We start from the raw sequence: 17575 nt of genomic DNA on the forward strand, positions 1-17575 counted from the left end.
TAGGAAAATATTAGGAAATTATCAGGGGACAGTGGAAGGAGGGAAGGATCAGAGAATCCAGGATCAAATAACCTTTTTATACAATGCAGAAAATGAACCCCTTAGGTTCCACAGTGAGTATAACAAGCATGCTTTACTGCATATACAGACTAATGGTAATTTTGTGGGTTTAACCCTTTAACATCATCATGGGGTATTGGGAAGAGCTGTTCACATGGAACAACAATCTCTATGCCAGACATATATTCTTCTATGGTCGTTACATAGATGATGTGATATCAATTTGGGACAGTAGCGAGGAGAACCAGGTAAAATAGAGCTCAACCAGGAACAACTGGAGCTCACCTAGAAACAATGTAACCCTCAAAGAGAAACAAAAGGAATTCTCTTTTAAACTGCAGCCTACAAAACTTTGTGGCCAAAAGAAGCATCCGCAGATGCCAACACATCTACCTTGTAGAATTTAGTGAATGTATGCACAGACGACCAAGTTTCCGCCTTGCAAACTTGTAACACTGACACCTGATGGCCAAAAGACAGAGAGGCACTCGGCGCTCTCGTAGAGTGAGCCTTCACTGGGAAAGGAAGAACCTGACCCTTCAGTGAATAGGCTTGTACCACCGTCTACCTGATCTATCTGGAAATGGTCGCAGTAGACGCAGCCATGGCCTTGTGAGGTCCATCAGAAAGGACAAAAAGAGCGTCCGATTTTTGAAAGGACTCAGTGGTCTATAACTAGACCCTGATCGCCAGAACTACAGCCAAAAAATGCAAAGTATGCTCCTTTGGATGCTGAGGTTTAGGACAAAGTGGAGGCAATACAATGTCTTCATTCAGATGAAAACCAGAAACCACCTCAGGAAGGAACTACTGATTAGGTTGAAGTACCACCTTATCTCTATGTGAAATGTACGATTTCCACGTACGATGATAGATCTTCCTGTAAGACGACTTCCTGGCCTTCAATAGCGTAGGAACCACAGAAGCAGAAAGATCTTTGACAGCCATGCTGTTAAAGCCAGCGACTGTAAAGCAGGATGAAAGATTGGGCATTGAGACAGCAGATTTTCCGATCTTCCCTGAGAGGAAGTCTCCAAGGAGCATCGGCGACCAACCTTACCAGATCTGCGTACCAAGACCAGTCTGGGGCCACCAGAATTCCTTCCCGCCTATCCTGTGTTAAAGTCTCGGCAGGAGATTCAAAGTATGGAAGGCATAAATCAGTTGGTACTGACCCCAAGGTGCCACCAGTTCATCTGTGGTGTTGGCCAGAGGATCCCGAGACCTGGCTACGAACCTCTGAACCGTCTAGGTGAGGCAAGAAGCAAACAAACTGACCTTGGGTGTCCCCCACTGGACCCACAGGAGATTAAAAAACCTCAGGGTGAGGGAACCACTCCTGGGCCGTCAAGACACACTTGGTGCCCCCTTGGTGATCACAATAAGCCACAGCTGTGGCATAGGCCGATTGAAACCGGACAGGACAATCTTTCAGACGAGTTGCCCAGTGGCTCATGCAAAACTGTATTGCCCTGAGCCTCTGCAATTTTGCAGAAAAGACAGACAGACTGCCAACAGCAATCGGATAGTGCCCTGTAACTTTTGCAGCTTGTCTGAGGGAGGGAAGACACTCACCAAAGCGGAATCCCCTATAAAGCGTACTTGAGAGGAACCCGGCTCCGGAAATAATCAAAGACGTCCCTCTACCCCAGAAACTGGTGTGGGTGCCCTATCACGCAGACGAAGATTCATCTGCAGATCAGGCCTGGTCCGTCTCTGATTTACCTGAGTAAGTCTTCTCGGAACCCCCAGAAGACCTGAACAGTATCGTACAGTATCGTTGCTTGCGACCCAGAGGTACGAACTGGCCGCCTATGAGCAGCAAAAATAGACCCCCGTCTAACACATGGTGCCTTGCCCTTAGAGGATTGAGGAAGAAGAGTACATTTAATGCAGAGAGGATCCAAACAGCCTCTCCCCTGTGAAAGGAAGATCAGTCAAGGCATTTTTGGAGCTTGTTTAGCAGACCAGCTCTTTAGTCACATCATGCACCTAAAGCCTGGTCAGCTGACCAGCTCTTTAGCCACATCATGCGCCTAATAGCAATCCCCACTGCCAACCCCCTGGCCACTAACGGGACTACATCCAGGAACGTATCACACATTAACACCAGGGCTTGAGCCAACTGGTCCATTAGTTCCAGCACCGCAGGGCGGAGCTGTTCAGCTTCCAAACTACTTTTAAGTAACTTCACCCATTCAGTAGCAGTCTGCGCTACCAGAACGTATACATAGGTAGACTTTAACATGTGACCTGCTACCACATGTAAATGGAGGGACAAGGATTCCACCCGTCTATCCATGGGATCTACAAAAGTTGCAGACTCTTCCACAAATCCTCTTTAGGTGGTACAGTCCACCTAGTGGACACTGCCTCTGCAAAGGGGTAACAGCGTGCAAAACATTTAGGCACCACCAACATGTGCTTAATGTGTCGCCATTGTTCATCCACAATAGTGTGAAAAAATTCTGGACAAGGGAAAATGACACCTGCGTACCTGGCGCTGTGGGTTAATCAGCCATTTTTAAAATTTCCCGCACTGAAACTATCAGGGCTTCCACCAATGCGCGTTCACGCGCGGCGGCTGATGAGGACAGGTCCTCTTCACCATCAGAATGCGAAGACAGCGACCCCTCAAGGTGGTCTGTGTCTGCGGCGACCATATCTATCTCAGAGTCCGAGGACCCTGCGGATGGAGGTGAGGACGGAGGACGTTTGTGGCTGGTAACACCAGAACAGACAAATTCCACTTTAGACATCAGGCTTTGCAAAAAAAATTGCTATTTCGGACTGCAACTGTGAACTGGAGGGTCCTGCAGTCATTTTCAGGGGGTCTGCAGGTTAAATTTTATCCTGGGACTCCATTTGCAAATAAATAATTTTTGGTGTATGTCCCTTTAAGACCGCAAAAAAACGCGGTCCCACCGCTAATACTGCGGACCCCCAACCCTGATTAGTGATTAGTATATTATATATAGTATAATAGCAGAGCAGGAGGGAGAAAAACCTACAGGGAGCCCCCAGAAAACTTTACCAGAGCCCAGAGGAAAATGTGCAGTCTGATCAGTGTAGAAAATGAAAGTAACCCTGAGCTGCAAAGGAAGAGGAAGAAGCTCTGCCTCTATCATGAAAAAAGCCTGCTGCATGTCTATCCAGCCCACGGACCTCAAGAAAATGGCCGCAATACACTCTCAATAGGGGAAATACATAAAATGGCTGCCCACTAATGGGAACACAGAGATCATAAACCACAACAAAATGGCGGCCCACACGACGCACCATGTGGTCTCCGGGACCCCCAGGGAGGGTCCCAAAATGGAAGTCATTAAAAGGGTCCCTAACCAGGGATCCACTCAGGACATCCACCACCCTCAAATAAGCGTTGAAGCAGCCGCATTGAACACCCCCCCCCCCCCCAAGGTAAAAACCTGCTAGGGGAGGGGGGGGGGGGTGTTCAATGCGGCTGCTTCAACGCTTATTTGAGGGTGGTGGATGTCCTGAGTGGATCCCTGGTTAGGGACCCTTTTAATGACTTCCTCCAGGGGTTTTGGGGGGACATATTACTCACCGTACCACGGTACAAGGTGGGCGCCACTCCGAAACAGATAACTTCCCACCTGAGATGGGGTTACTGTTAGCCAAGGGGAAGCTGCGACAAGGGGCGTTCCACATTGTTTGCGTCCTAGCGGGATGATCCACTCGCAGGCTCGTCCCCATCCATCAGGGCACTGTCATGTCGAGGCCTAGTTCTGGACTATAACCTGCTCATGCTCAATGGTCAGGCTGGGAGACCTTAAGGACCTTAAGGATCTAGATTATCCAGTGCGAATACCAGCCGGCTGTTGCTTGTAGTTCCTCTGGATTTTGGTCCTCAGGAACTAACCAGTTAAAATAAAAAAATCACAAAATTTCCCTGTTACAGCTAAGGCCGAAGTCTCAGCAGGGAGCTAGGTCCTATCCCTGACACTAGGCAGAAGAAAACTGTTTGAGAATAGCAGAGCCTGCTGGGACAGCCCCCATAGGTGTGGACAAGTTTTTTTCCACCTAGTGTCTATCCCTAGAAGGAGAAGCATAACCCTATGAGTCTATCAATAGGAAGAGCTGCGTCTGTCGATGAACAATAGAGAAATTGAAGTTTACCTACACTTTTTTCTTTTACCTTCAGTAGTTTATTGTAAATAGTAGTGTGGAAATTACCTATTATACTAAAGATCGGCATGTGGCATTAATAAACATCAACATATCTTAGTTGTGCCCAACCAGGCCAGTCCCCCTTGTGCACTGCTGGGCACTGATTGGCAGCACTGATGGGCATTGATAGCCAGCACTGTTGGGTACTGGTTGGAAGCACTGATTGGCAGCACTGATGTGGCTGCACTGATGGGCACTGATTGGTAGCACTGATGGGCACTGATTGGCCGCACTGATGGCCACTGATGAGGCTACACTGATGGGCACTGATTGGCAGCACTGATGGGCACTGGTTGGCAGCACTAAATGGCAGCACTGATGGGCACTGAATGGCAGCACTGATGTACACTGATTGGTGGCACTGATAGGCAGACATGATAGGCATTGATTGGTACCGATAAGTGGCACTGATGGGCACCAATGAGGCAATAATGGTGGGCACTGATTGTCACTGATAGGTAGCACTGATTGCCACTGATTGCAAGCACTCATGGACACTGTGCAGGGGACAGGGGGAGTTTCACATCCAGCAGATAATGAAGCTTACAAGAGCCGTTCAGTGTGTGTGAAACTGTCAGGTAATGTAACTGCTTGCAGGTAGAAAAAACAGCTGTCAAAACTCAGCGGCGATGTTGGGGGTGGGAAGGACCAAGCAGCTATCAAATAACCAATGATTGGGCTACTTCGCTGGTGTTTGATAGCTTTTCGGTCCCGCCCATTCCCGGACATCACCGCTGAGTTTTGACAGCTGGACTTTCTCCCTGCAAGCAGTTACATTACCTGACAGTGTCACACACACTGAGCGGCTCTGGCAAGCCTCACTATCTGCTGATTGTGAAAAGCAACAGAATTTAAAGGAAACCTGTACTGACAGAAACAAGCACTGCTGAGCTTCTTCTGGAAATGCTAGTTGCCTAGCTGTCTTTTGACTACAATACTTTGAGACATTGATGCGGAACAACCTTGCAGATCAGGAAAGTCAAAGTGAAGTCATGTATCCTAATCTGCATACTCCTAATCAGATTTTTTATTGTATTGTATTACCATTACAGGAAGCAATAGCAACCACCATATTTCCCGTCACTACATATTTCCATTACCTGATGATTTCAAACCCAACCAGCCATGGCTGGATCTAGGGGGTTCTGGAGTGGGCTGTACCCCTCCAGATTTCAGTCCCCCCCCCTAAGCTGGCTCCCCCATTAACGTTGTGCCTGGCCCGCTGATCTCCTTCCTTGACCCTGCACTCAGGGCCAGGAGTCCCAGAACAAAGGGCGCCAGCCTGTCACAGTGAAGTCTGAACAGGAGAAGTAACAGAGAGGAGAGAGCCAGGAGGAGGTGCAGGCTGTGCCGTGCTTTCACCCCACCTGTCTAAAGAGCGCTCTTACATACAGTAAATGACACAGGATTACTCTTATATCAGACTGCACGTTGTTTGCTTACCACCTCCGACCCACATTTCATGCTGCTTTGAGATAAGCAGTACTTGCAGGATATAGGGGGCAGGGAATGAAACCGTGTACAGTCCGATCTAAAAGCAAACCTATGTCATCTGCTGTATGGGGGAGTGCTGTTCTCACAGGAGGGGGGAGTGCACAGCACAGCCTGCACTTTCTCCTGGCTCTCTTATTCTCACTTCTCCTGAAGTTCCCCCCTGTAAGTTTCGGAGGGGGTAATGTACTGGGAACATAATGAGGGGGAGGTTTCAGGAGGAGGGAGGATGGCGGGGGGGGGGGGGGGCAGTATTTGTGCTGAGAAGAATAATTTGAGGGGGATATGTGCTACAAGGCAGGATTGGGGTGGATTTGTGCTGGGGGAGGGGGTTTGAGGCAGGATTGGAGTACAAACATTTGTACTAGAAGGGGTGAGAATATGATGTCAGCTATGTGACCCCCTGTCCCCTGCCCTGCTGACCCCTGTAAACTTCCCTGCCAACCCCTGTCTTCTGCCCTGCTAATCCCCTTTCCTCTGCCCCACTGATTTCTGTCCTTTTCCTATTGACCCCTGTCCTTCGCACTGCTGACCCTTGACATCTGCTGTGTTGACCCCTGTCCTCTGCCCTGCGGACCCCCTGTACACTGCTCTACTGATTCTTGTCCACTATCTGCTGACCTCCCTTCCTCTGCTCTCCTGCCCCCTGTCCTCTGTCCTGCTAACCCATGTACACTGCCTTGATAACCCAATGTACATAGCCATACAAACTTATGGCCTCTGTACATTGCCCTACAGACTGCTGACCCTATTCTCTGTCCTGCTGACCCCCTATGCCCTGCCCTGCTGACCTCACATCCTCTGGCCCTCCTGACATTTTTTACTGCACCTCCACATCAGACAGGCTAGTTATGGCCCTGCAACCAATAATCCTTTTTCTTATTGGTGATAGAAATCCTTAAGGTTATGCGATCCAGTCAAAACTCCTGTAACACTCTAAATATGTACTTGACATTTAATAATGTAATCATGCAACAAGATACTGCACATTAAAATATAAATATGTGTGATACATTAAAAATTTACCTCTGGGACATAATCTTATAGGCATCTGGAAGATAACAGCGAATATTCTCCATCTGAGCAGGGTCTGAGTCACAAATTTTATCATCTGTTCTCCCATAATTGGCACTTTCAATCATGATAACATCAGTTCCTGGACAACGAAGTTCTATTGGGTAGCTCTCACATGATAGTTCCCTTCTAACAACTGCCATAGGAATTGGAGCACGACTAAAAGCTGTAGGGAAAAAAATGTTTTATTTTAGTGACATTTCATCATTTCATTCCATCATTTTAAGTGTCATGTCTATAAATAGCAGCAAAGAATAATGTAGGCACGCCTGCTTTTGCCAGCAATTGTCCTGTATACAGTGCCTTAAAAAAGTATTCATACCCCTTGAAAGTTTATGTGATTGGGATTGGCCAACACAAAGTTGCACATAATTGTAAAGTGGAAGGAAAATGATAAATGGTTTTCAAAATGTTTACCAAATAAATATCTGAAAAATGAGGCGTGCATTTGTATTCAGCCCCCTCTACTCTGATACTCCTAACTAAAATCTAATGGAACCAATTGTTCAGTGCCTCCTGTGTGTAATTTAATCTCAGTATAAATACAGCTGTTCTGTGAAGCCCTCAGAGGTTTGTTAGAGAACAAACAGCATCACGAAGGCAAAGGATCACACCAGACAGGTCAGGGATAAGTTTGTGGAGAAGTTTAACAGCTTCCAAAAAAAGAGAAAGCGCTATCTGTGGGAAAAAAGGACATAAATTTTATTTAGGTACAGTGTCGCACGACCGCACAATTTTCCGTTAAAGTAACGCAATGCCGAATCCCAAAAATAGCCTGGTCATTAAGGGGACAAATCCTTCCGGTCCAGAAGTGGTCAAAGCAGGGTTAGGTTATAAAAAATACCCCAAGCTTGGAACATCTCACGAAGCACTGTTCAATCCATCATCCGAAAATGGCAATAGTTCAGCGCAACTGCAAACCTACCTAGACATGGCAGTCCACCTAAACTGACTGGCTAGACAAGGAGAGCATTAATCAGAGAAGCAGCCAGGAGTCCCAAGGTAACTCTGGAGGATCTGCAGAGATCCACAGCTCCGGTGGGAGAATCTGTCCACAGGACAACTATTAGTTGTGCACTCCACAAATCTGGCCTTTATGGAAGAGTGGCAAAAAGAAAGCCATTGTTGGAAGAAAGCCATAAGAAGTCATGTTTTCAGTTTGTGAGAAGCCATGTGGGGGACACAGCAAACATGTGGAACATCTGGTCAGATGAGACCAAAATTGAACTTTTTGGCCTAAAAGGAAAACGCTATGTGTGGAGAAAAAACGAATCACCCTGAACACACAGCAGGGACAGGGAAGCTGGTCAGAGTTGATGGGAAGATGGATGGAGCCAAATACAGGGATAATCTTAGAAGAAATCCTGTTAGAGCCTGCAAAAGACTTGAGACTGGGGTGGAGGTTCACCACCCAGCAGGACAACGACCCTAAACATACAGCCAGAGCTACAATTGAATGCTTTAGATCAAAGCATATTCATGTGTTAGAATGGCCCAGTCAAAGTCCATACCTAAATCCAACTGAGAATCTGTGGCAACCCTTGAAAAGTGCTGTTCACAGACGCTCTCCATCCAATCAGACAGAGCTTGAGCTATTTTGCATAGAAGAATAGGCAAAAATGTCACTCCCTAGATGTGCAAAGCTGGTAGAGACATACCAAAAAAACTTGCAGCTGTAATTACAGCGAAAGGTGGTTCTACAAAGTATTGATTCAGGGGGGCTGAATACAAATGTACGCCACAATTTTCACATATTTGTAAAAACATTTAAAAACCATTCATTATTTTCATTCCACTTCACAATTATGTGCCACTTTGTGTTAGTCTATCACAGGGATTCCCAAACTATGGCCCTACAGCTTTTGCAGAACTACACATCCCATGAGGCATTTTAAAACTCTGACATTCACATACATGACTAGGCATGATGGGAATTGTAGTTCCTGAACAACTGGAGGGCCGTAGTTTGGGAATCCCTGGTCTATCACATAAAATCACAATAAAATACGTTTACATTTTCGGTTGTAGCATGACAAAATGTGGAAAAGGTGTGAATACTTTTTTAAGGCACTTTTAAGGTTAAAATCCTTTTGGAAGGTTACTGAATGTGTGGTGATTGTAAGAATGGTTCTTCTTCAATAAAATGCGTTGTAAATCTGTGATTACAATGGACTAGTAAATAGTAATCCCCAATTTGCGAATGTTAATGTGAAAAAGAGGTCCAACATGGTAACTTGTAACATTTGTTGTATTATAAATTCAAATATTTACTGAGACTTTAATTTCCCACTGAAGAATATTGGAAACCCAAGTATGAGATAAAGGGTACATGTGAGTAAGGGCTCATTTACACTTGAGATTGGATGGACAGTAATACCCTATGTTTGAGCTGGCTTTTTACTGCCCCTAAACTGCTTCCCCTTTAGTTGGGAAGGCAGCGGCCCGGGATGTACATATGCCGTGGCTGCAATGCTTTGCTTACTGCCAGTGGCAGAAAATATACCCCCTATCTGGAAGAACGTGACACATATAAGTGAGAAAGGCCATGCTGCAACTGCCCCACAACACGTGCAATTGCAGTGTGGTAGCCCAGCATTTTGGGGGTAAAACAGGTGGTGAGGAGACAATACAATGCCTCCCCACTGCCTGTCAAATGCTCTATGGAGAGTGTTCCATCCCTGGATCGGTCTTAAGACAGCAAAACAATTGTGAACAAGACTTGTGGTGCCAAATGCACATAGACAAGTGACTTGCTTTGAAGTAAGCAGAGTTGTATAAAGTACTCGAAACCCATACTTGAGTAAAAGTACAAGTGCTCGATCAAAAAGTGACTTGAGTAGAAGTGGAAGTGCTCTATCAAAAAGTGACTTGAGTAGAAGTGGAAGTGCTCTATCAAAAAAAAAATGACTTGAGTAGAAGTACTAAAGTATTCAACATTTTTTGTACTTAAGTATTGCAAGTAGTTTTTTTAAGAATTTTGCTACTCAAGTACTGAAAGTAAAAGTACCAGTAGTTTTGAAAAAACAATTGCTACTCAAGTACTGAAAGTAAAAGTACAAGTACTGTGTTATGTAGTTATTAAAGAAAGAAGTCAAAAGTTTGAACATCATATTGTTTTTTATTATTTCAAATGCAGCTTTTATTTATACATACAGTAGCTTTTATTTTCATATGCGCTGATAATACACGTTTTGAGCTTCATGAAACCTGCCATCTACTGTTCTGGCAGTGGTAATTTTTATAATTGTAACGAGTAACTATGCAGCACAAAAAAAAAATATTGGAGTAGAAGTATTGAAATCATTGAAAAAATGCAGTGAAGTAAAAGTGGAAGTAGGAGAAAAAAATTCTACTCCAGGAAAGTACAGATACCGCCTTTCGGTACTTAAGTACAGTAGTGAAGTAGTTCTACTTAGTTACTATACATCTCTGGAAGTAAGAGCAGGAAAACATGCATTTTAGTGTGTTACTACAACACATAAGTATGAAGGAACCTTAATGTACATTATATTTGTGAGGGATTTTTATTTTAGAGCTGGTGGTGAGACAGGCAATAGGAGTAAAGACTGGTCTCATTGCTGGCTAAACAAGAGGGTTAAGAGCAGCAGCAGCTGCTGCAGGAGGAATGGGAACTTTTTATGCCTCATGCACACTGGATGCTATCAAAACGTCAGAAGAAAGCTGTAGCTGCAGAAGGGGTTTTTCAGCTTTTTTGCAGTAGCGTTTTTTAGCTTTTTCCAGCTGTAGTATTTTTTAGCAAAACTATACTCCCACAAAAGCTTATGGCTCAAAAATGTTGATAAATGCTGAATAGCTGCATTTTTCAGCAGTTTTTGGCGTTATTCAGCGTTTTTCAGCTATTTTAGAGTTAGAGTGTTTTTACAGCTGAATAACTCCTCTCAAAACTCTGGGGATTTTTTCCAGCCAGAAAAGGCCCCTGCCAAAAACTGCTGATAACAGCCTATGTATGTGTGGACACATAGGATAACATGCTGGGGAGTTTACTGGCTGCAGAAAAAAACGTCTAACGCCAAAAATAGCAGTTGTAAAAATGTCCTGTGTGAATGAGGCCTTACTATTAACCACTTGCCGACCAGTCACGTTGACTGTACTGCGGCAAACTGGCTTGATTCCGTCCAGCGACGTAGACCTACTCTGCCGCTGCTCTTCCCCAATCGTCGGGGAATCGAGTGTGGAGATGCGCCTGCTTGTGTAAACAAAGCGGGCGGATCTCCTAAGTGACAGACAGGGTCAGATTGCAGGGTTCAGCATAGCTGAACCTGAGATCTGTCCCTGTGTCACTCAGTCACCTCCCCCCACACACGTCAGTAAGCACCAGGCATACATTAACCCCTCCCTCTCCAATAAAAATTAACCCCTTCACTGCCAGTGTCATTTTTACAGTAACAGTGCATATATATATAGCACTGATTACTGCAGTAATGTCACTGGTAACCCCAAAAGTGTCAAAAATGTCAGTCAAGGGTCCGATCTGTCCGCCGCAATGTCGCAGTCCCGCCCAAAAAAAATTGCAGATCGCCACCATTACTCGTTAAAAAAAAAAAACACCAAAAATGACATAAATCTTTCCCTTAGTTAGTAAACGCAATAACTTTTGCGCAAACCAATCAAAATACGCTTATTGTGATTTTTTTTACCAACCATATGTAGCAGAAAACAAATTGGCAAAAAATTAAAAAAATTTTGGATTTTTACATTTTTTTGGGGGGGGATTTCATATAAAAAAATGTTAAAAATATTGTTATTTTTTCAAAATAAACGCTATTTTTTTGTTTATAGCGCAAAAAGTAAAAATCGCACAGGTGATCAAATACCACCAAAAGAAAGCTCTGTTTGTGGGAAAAAAAGGACGTAAATTTTATTTGGGTACGGCGTCGCACGACCGCGCAATTGTCAGTTAAAGTCGCACAGTGCCGAATCGCAAAAAGTGGCCCAGACGTAAGACAGCAAAATCCTCCGGTGGTAAAGTGGTTAAATGACTGGGCAGCTGCTACTGTAAGCACAGAGGCCATGGTTTACATTTAAAATAAGTTCATGTCTCCTGGTGCTGCTGTGACCTTGTGCTAGCCCTTGTGATTGCCATTTTGTGTATTACATGTCATTGGCTCTCTAAGGGACAGCTATGACATGTCATGACATGTAGTACACATCCTTGTCAGTCAGGGTAAGGGTTAAAGTTCACCCCTCACCAGGGGTCAAGTCCTGGGGAAAAAAGTGTGGGAACTCACCCAAGATACACCCGCGCCCCCCCCCCCCACCCCCAAAAAAAAAAAATGTACGCTCATATATTTCACAGAAAATGCAATATTTATTGTAAGGGGTGTGAGGGTGGCACAAGAATGCAAATGTGCAGTGGACTCACTGCTCCACTTACCTGGCACCTCTGAAATCAAAGTCCCCGGGCCTTCTCCTTGTGTGCTGGCTGTGTCTGGCTCCTCTGCTGCGTGCTGCTGCCTCGCCTTACCGGTGACTCCGCTGATGCTGTCCACACACTCTGGGCCTTCAAATGCTTAAACATGAAACATTCGTGACAAATTGGCCAAATAAACACATAAACATTAAATATTCCTGACAAAGGGCATCAGTCACGATTCACAAATATTTCATGTTTCTGCATTTGAAGGCCCAGAGTGTGTGCAGACAGCATCAGCGGAGTCACCGGTAAGGGGAGGCAGCAGCACGCAGCAGAGGAGCCAGACACAGCCAGCACACAAGGAGCAGGCCTGGGGACATCAATTTTAGAAGTGGCAGGTAAGGTAAGTGGAGCAGTTCAGCTGTAAAATTCTGTCAGCATGTCAGCCACATTGTCATTTTCAGGGGTGTGTGAGTCACACACCCCTGAAAATGACAATGTGGCTGACATGCTGACAGAATTTTACAGTGTGAGGGACGGTATGAGAGGCAAATATGCAGTGAGTGGACTGTGGAGGCTCACTGCTCCAGTGACTCACCTCCCAGACAGGCTGCCACAGTGCCACAGTGCCACTTTCTAAAGCCAGCCTGCTCCTCTGACTGCTGCAGTTTTCTTCTGGCAGTGTGAGTCCACAATCCACTCACTGCACATTTGCCTCTCATACTAACCTTACACTGTAAAATTCTGTCAGCATGTCAGCCACACTGTCATTTTCAGGGGTGTGTGAGCACACACCCCTGAAAATGACAATGTGGCTGACATGCTGACAGAATTTTACAGTGTGTGAGGGACAGTGGCTAACATGCTGACAGAATTTTACAGTGTGTGAGGGACAGTATGGGAGGCAAATGTGCAGTGAGTGGACTGTGGAGACTCACTGCTCCAGTGACTCACCTCCCAGACAGGCTGCCACAGTGCCACTGCTAAAACCGGCCTGCTCCTCTGACTGCTGGAGTTTTCTTCTTCTGGATGCTGTGGATATGCTGCTGCTCTCTGTCTCTGCTGCCGGCTGCCTTCTTCTCCTTGCCTCGCCTCACTCACCGCTGCGCCTCACCAAGCGATCATCGATTCAATGGTCCAGTCAGGCCACGCCCACGCCTGTCCATTCCGCACGCGCTCTAGGCCTGGGCTGGGCCTGTGACTGGCTGGTGGTTCTTGTTGCTGGGCAGCTGACTCTCCTGCTCGTGACATCATCCGCTGTGCGCTTCCCCCTCCGCTGGCCTGTTTGCAGAGAGAGGCGCCGCGATCGGCGAGACGCTGCGGCTGCCTGCACTGCACTGTAAGCTCTGGCTGGCCTGGTCCTGCAGGAGGTCGGAGGAGCAATGGGAACGGCGTTCCCGCTGTGGAAATAGTGCGGGGACGCCGTTCCCATGCTCGACCCCTGCCCCTCACCCTAACTCCAGCCCCAAGCTACCACCCAACCATTGCCCTCAATCATTAATAAACTTGTACTCTTTTGCTTACTCCTCCCACCTACCTCCCCCTCTAACACCCCTCTCACTCTTTACCATGGCCAGCATCCCTTACTGGGAATTAAAACTAACATTACTAGCCTGGAACAGGAAAATAAAGATATTTTTTTAGTTGCCATCCATAAGAACCTTCCAGCCACAGTGGAAGAACAAAAAGGAGACCCACTGGGCAGATACTTGTTTCTCAACATCTTCACTAAAGCATTTTACATTCCACTTTTTAATCACACATCTGCTGCTGGACAATACCTCCCCTTTTTCTCTGAATAATCAGAAGGGAAAATCCTATTTGGAGGAGACAATAACTTTACCTTGGAACCCCACCTAAACCCCTCCACAAAAATATCTACCCACTCATACCAACTAGTAGAGATATGGAGCAGAGGCGTAACTAAAACCTTCAGGGCCCCGGTGCAAGAAACCATGAAGGCCCCCTGGACCCCTTCCCTTCAAGCCCGGGGCTCTTCCCACTGATCCTGGGGCCCTTTACTCTCGTTGCAGGGCCCTCTATTACAGTCCCGCAGTGGGGCCCTCTATTATGGTCCCAAAGCGGGCCCCCTTCCTGCCATCTTGGGGCAACCCTGGTGGTGGAATGCCAGGGCCCAGTTGCAAGTGTGACCTTTGCGATCCTGGAAGTTCACCCACTGGTGTCAGTAGTTTTTATTTTTTGGTATTTTAATTGTATTATTTTTTTATCATTTTATTTTATTTTTTGTCACTGACTATGACTCTGTCCATTCAGAAAAGGAAGGAGCTGGTAAATGACATATTTACCGGCTCCTTCCTGGTTCTCTATTGTGACACATCCCCTGCAGCAGCCGGCAGGAGAGGGGAGGGAGCACAGTGTGTGTGTGTGTGGGGGGGGGGGCAGGGGAGCACACAGGGGCCCAGAGACAGCAGAACACAAGTGAACTGGATAGGAGGAGTGGCGGGGGAAGCATACAGAGGAACCAATCTCCTCCATTTTCCTCCTGCAGCTACAGGAGGAAAAAGGAGGACAGTGATTTCTCTACATGCTGCCCCGCCGCCCCTCCTATCCAGGTTACAGGGGAGCTGCACAGGCCCCCTGGGGCATGGGGCCGGTTGCAGTTGCATCCCCTGCAACCCCTGTAGTTACACCCCTGATATGGAGGATCCTCCTACCAAAAAAGACTATACTGTCTCACCTGTTCACCAATCTTATAGTGGCTTATTGCTAGCAATACATGTATAGATATTAATTTGAAAATTTTTGTTTTCAGAATGTTTTTTAAACCTTCAATAATTAGTGGGGTTAAGTTGACATTCGTTTTCGAACCACAGTGACGGAAAAATTTGAAGGAGCAGAATAGAAAACTTTTCTTGATCTAACAAATTTTCGGACAGTGTATGTGCTTTTCGTTCAGTAATTACATTCATTTTAAAATCACATATTAAAAGCATGTATATTTTTTGTACATGTGCCCATTCATCAATTGTACAAAGAATTTTCTAACAAATATTCTTGTCTGAAAATCTATATGTGTATGGCCAGCATTAGACTATTATTTCATAAGCTACCATTGCCTTCCATGGGACCTCATATGTAGCCACTATGATTTTGGGACCAGGCATTGTTGTCTTTACCTCGCTTTCAAAAGGTCCATACCATCTGACATTTCCACATAAATCATGACAATGATCCAACACCTTACCTATTTTAGGCCCAAAATCAGTTTTAAGGAGCAGTTTTCTACAAGTACCCAGAGTGAAAGGGAACAAACCAAAACCATTACAGGGATCCTACATAAACTCCAGCTCCTAGATATCCCCTATAAATATGCCCCATCGCCATGTCTATTTTGAAATTCACAGACAAACTTGCGCAATGGCATTATGAGTCCAGAATTCATTACAGTAGACCTATCAAACATTTATCCCCCAGGTCAAAGACGCCATAAATGAAATGTAAATTCCATATCTTCCAATCATTCCGTGACTATTATTTGGAACTCTACAACCATTCCACCGTGACCCAACTAAATTTATAGGAGGAATTAGAACAGCAGATTGCAGACTATATGGCAGAAACTCCCCTCCCTTCAAGGAGAAGGAGTTATTGGCCACAATTAGGCTCATCCCCAAAGCCCAGATAGGTTCACACCTAAATTTTACAAAACCTACAGAGAACTCCACACACCCATTCAAATGAAAGTGTTTAATTCAATCTCCTAAACCTTCATCTTTCTCCATCAGGCACTGGGAGCCCATTAAAGTACATCCCTTGTCCCAAAATTGGACAATGTTTACACATTCTAGTCCAATTGCCACACTATCTCCCTAATAGGTAACAGGATTTTGAGACTTTTTAGGCACTACACATAAAAGATTTTGAAAATATACAATTTTTACTGTTCACAATAATTCACTAAAAACCATCATGATAAAAGCAACAGCTGATCAACCACAAAATTTAATGTAGAGACCATCTAATAATCCATGCGTAGTAACACCCACGTGTAAACAAATGATTCCTGGGGGGTTCCAATGCTATGCCGTCACAAGGGATGTTGCTCCTCCCTTGTGAAAGCAAAAAAATTGATAGAAAAAAATTAAAGAGACAGTGTCCCATTCATAAACGCAAACATGCACATAGGTATCGGTATAAAGGAAAAAAGATTGGGACTTTGAATGAGGTGCATGAGAACAACCGGCCCTAAGTAAACCATACCCACTGACAAGTCTGCTAACAAACCGAATCAACCAGTCTAACAATGTAGGTTAAAAACAGGGGTTTAGTTAACACACATTTGCAAATGCATGTGTAAGCTGCAAGGCCCCTTCACTGCACCCTGTATAACTTGCAGTCCTAACACTACTAATTTATAAGTGTCTCTACCGTGGGAGCACATGCTAGCTAATGGATAGATGAAGGACAGGTGGGCATGGAGATAGCCCAAGCCTCCCTCAACCTGCCCCCATCTATGACTGGCATTCAATGTATATTGCTAAATAACAAGTAAATACAATCCAATGGCTATGTGATAGCCACAGGGTTGAAACTAACAAGGTATCGGTATGAACATCAGAGTGAGAGCAATAATTCTCCTGTTTAACTCTAAAGTGGAAACTTGTAAAGGCTTTTAAAGTGTAGCCTATGGATAATTTATTGTACTGTAGTTTGTCACTATTCCACGGGCATACACAATTTTAAAATAGGATATTTTATTAAAAAAAATTGGCTATTAAATTATGTTTGTGTGCACTAAAATTCATTAAAGTGTATTTTTCCTAAAAATCTGAATTCGATAAACTTGCAATATGTTGTAGGTTACCATCATTTGACCGCTACACTCTTATCAGTTGAATATTGCTGACCAACCACTGCAGTGCATATGTTATGTTGTAGGTAACATAGTTCTGACTGCTGGACTATACAATATGTCATACAGTGGATATAAAAAGTCTACACACCCCTGTTAAGATGTCAGGTGTCTGTGACGTAAATGAGACAGATAAATAATTTCCAAACTTTTTCCACCTTTAATGTGACCTTTAAACTGTACAACTCAGTTGAACAACAAAATGAAATTGTTTAGGTGGAAGGCAGTAAAAAAAAAAAAAAAATAAAATAATATGGTTGCAAAAGTGCGTACACCCTTAAGCTAATACTTTGTTGAAGCACATTTTGAATTTATTACAGCACTCAGTCTTTTCGGGTATGAGTCTATCAGCATGGCACATCTTTGCAAGAATACTCCAAATCTGTCAGATTGCAAGGGAATCTCCATGCACAGCCCTCTTCAGATCCCCCCACAGATTTTCAATCTGATTCAGGTCTGGCCTCTGACTGGGCCATTCCAAAACTTTAATCTTCTTCTGGTGAAGCCATTCC

General features: G+C 44.9%; 1 protein-coding gene across 1 annotated transcript in view; it reads right to left on the bottom strand.

Moving 5' to 3' along the window:
- The window catches only part of ADGRL3 (adhesion G protein-coupled receptor L3), a 1148837-nt gene that overhangs the window by 903407 nt on the left and 227855 nt on the right, over positions 1-17575 (bottom strand). Inside the window, exon 3 of the mRNA XM_082254905.1 lies at positions 6769-6982. Within this exon, the coding sequence (XP_082111031.1) occupies positions 6769-6982 (214 nt within the window). The remainder of the gene's footprint in view (positions 1-6768; positions 6983-17575) is intronic.

Source organism: Pelophylax lessonae, assembly GCF_965119305.1.
Source record: "Pelophylax lessonae genome assembly, chromosome: 1".
Taxonomy (NCBI): domain Eukaryota; kingdom Metazoa; phylum Chordata; class Amphibia; order Anura; family Ranidae; genus Pelophylax; species Pelophylax lessonae.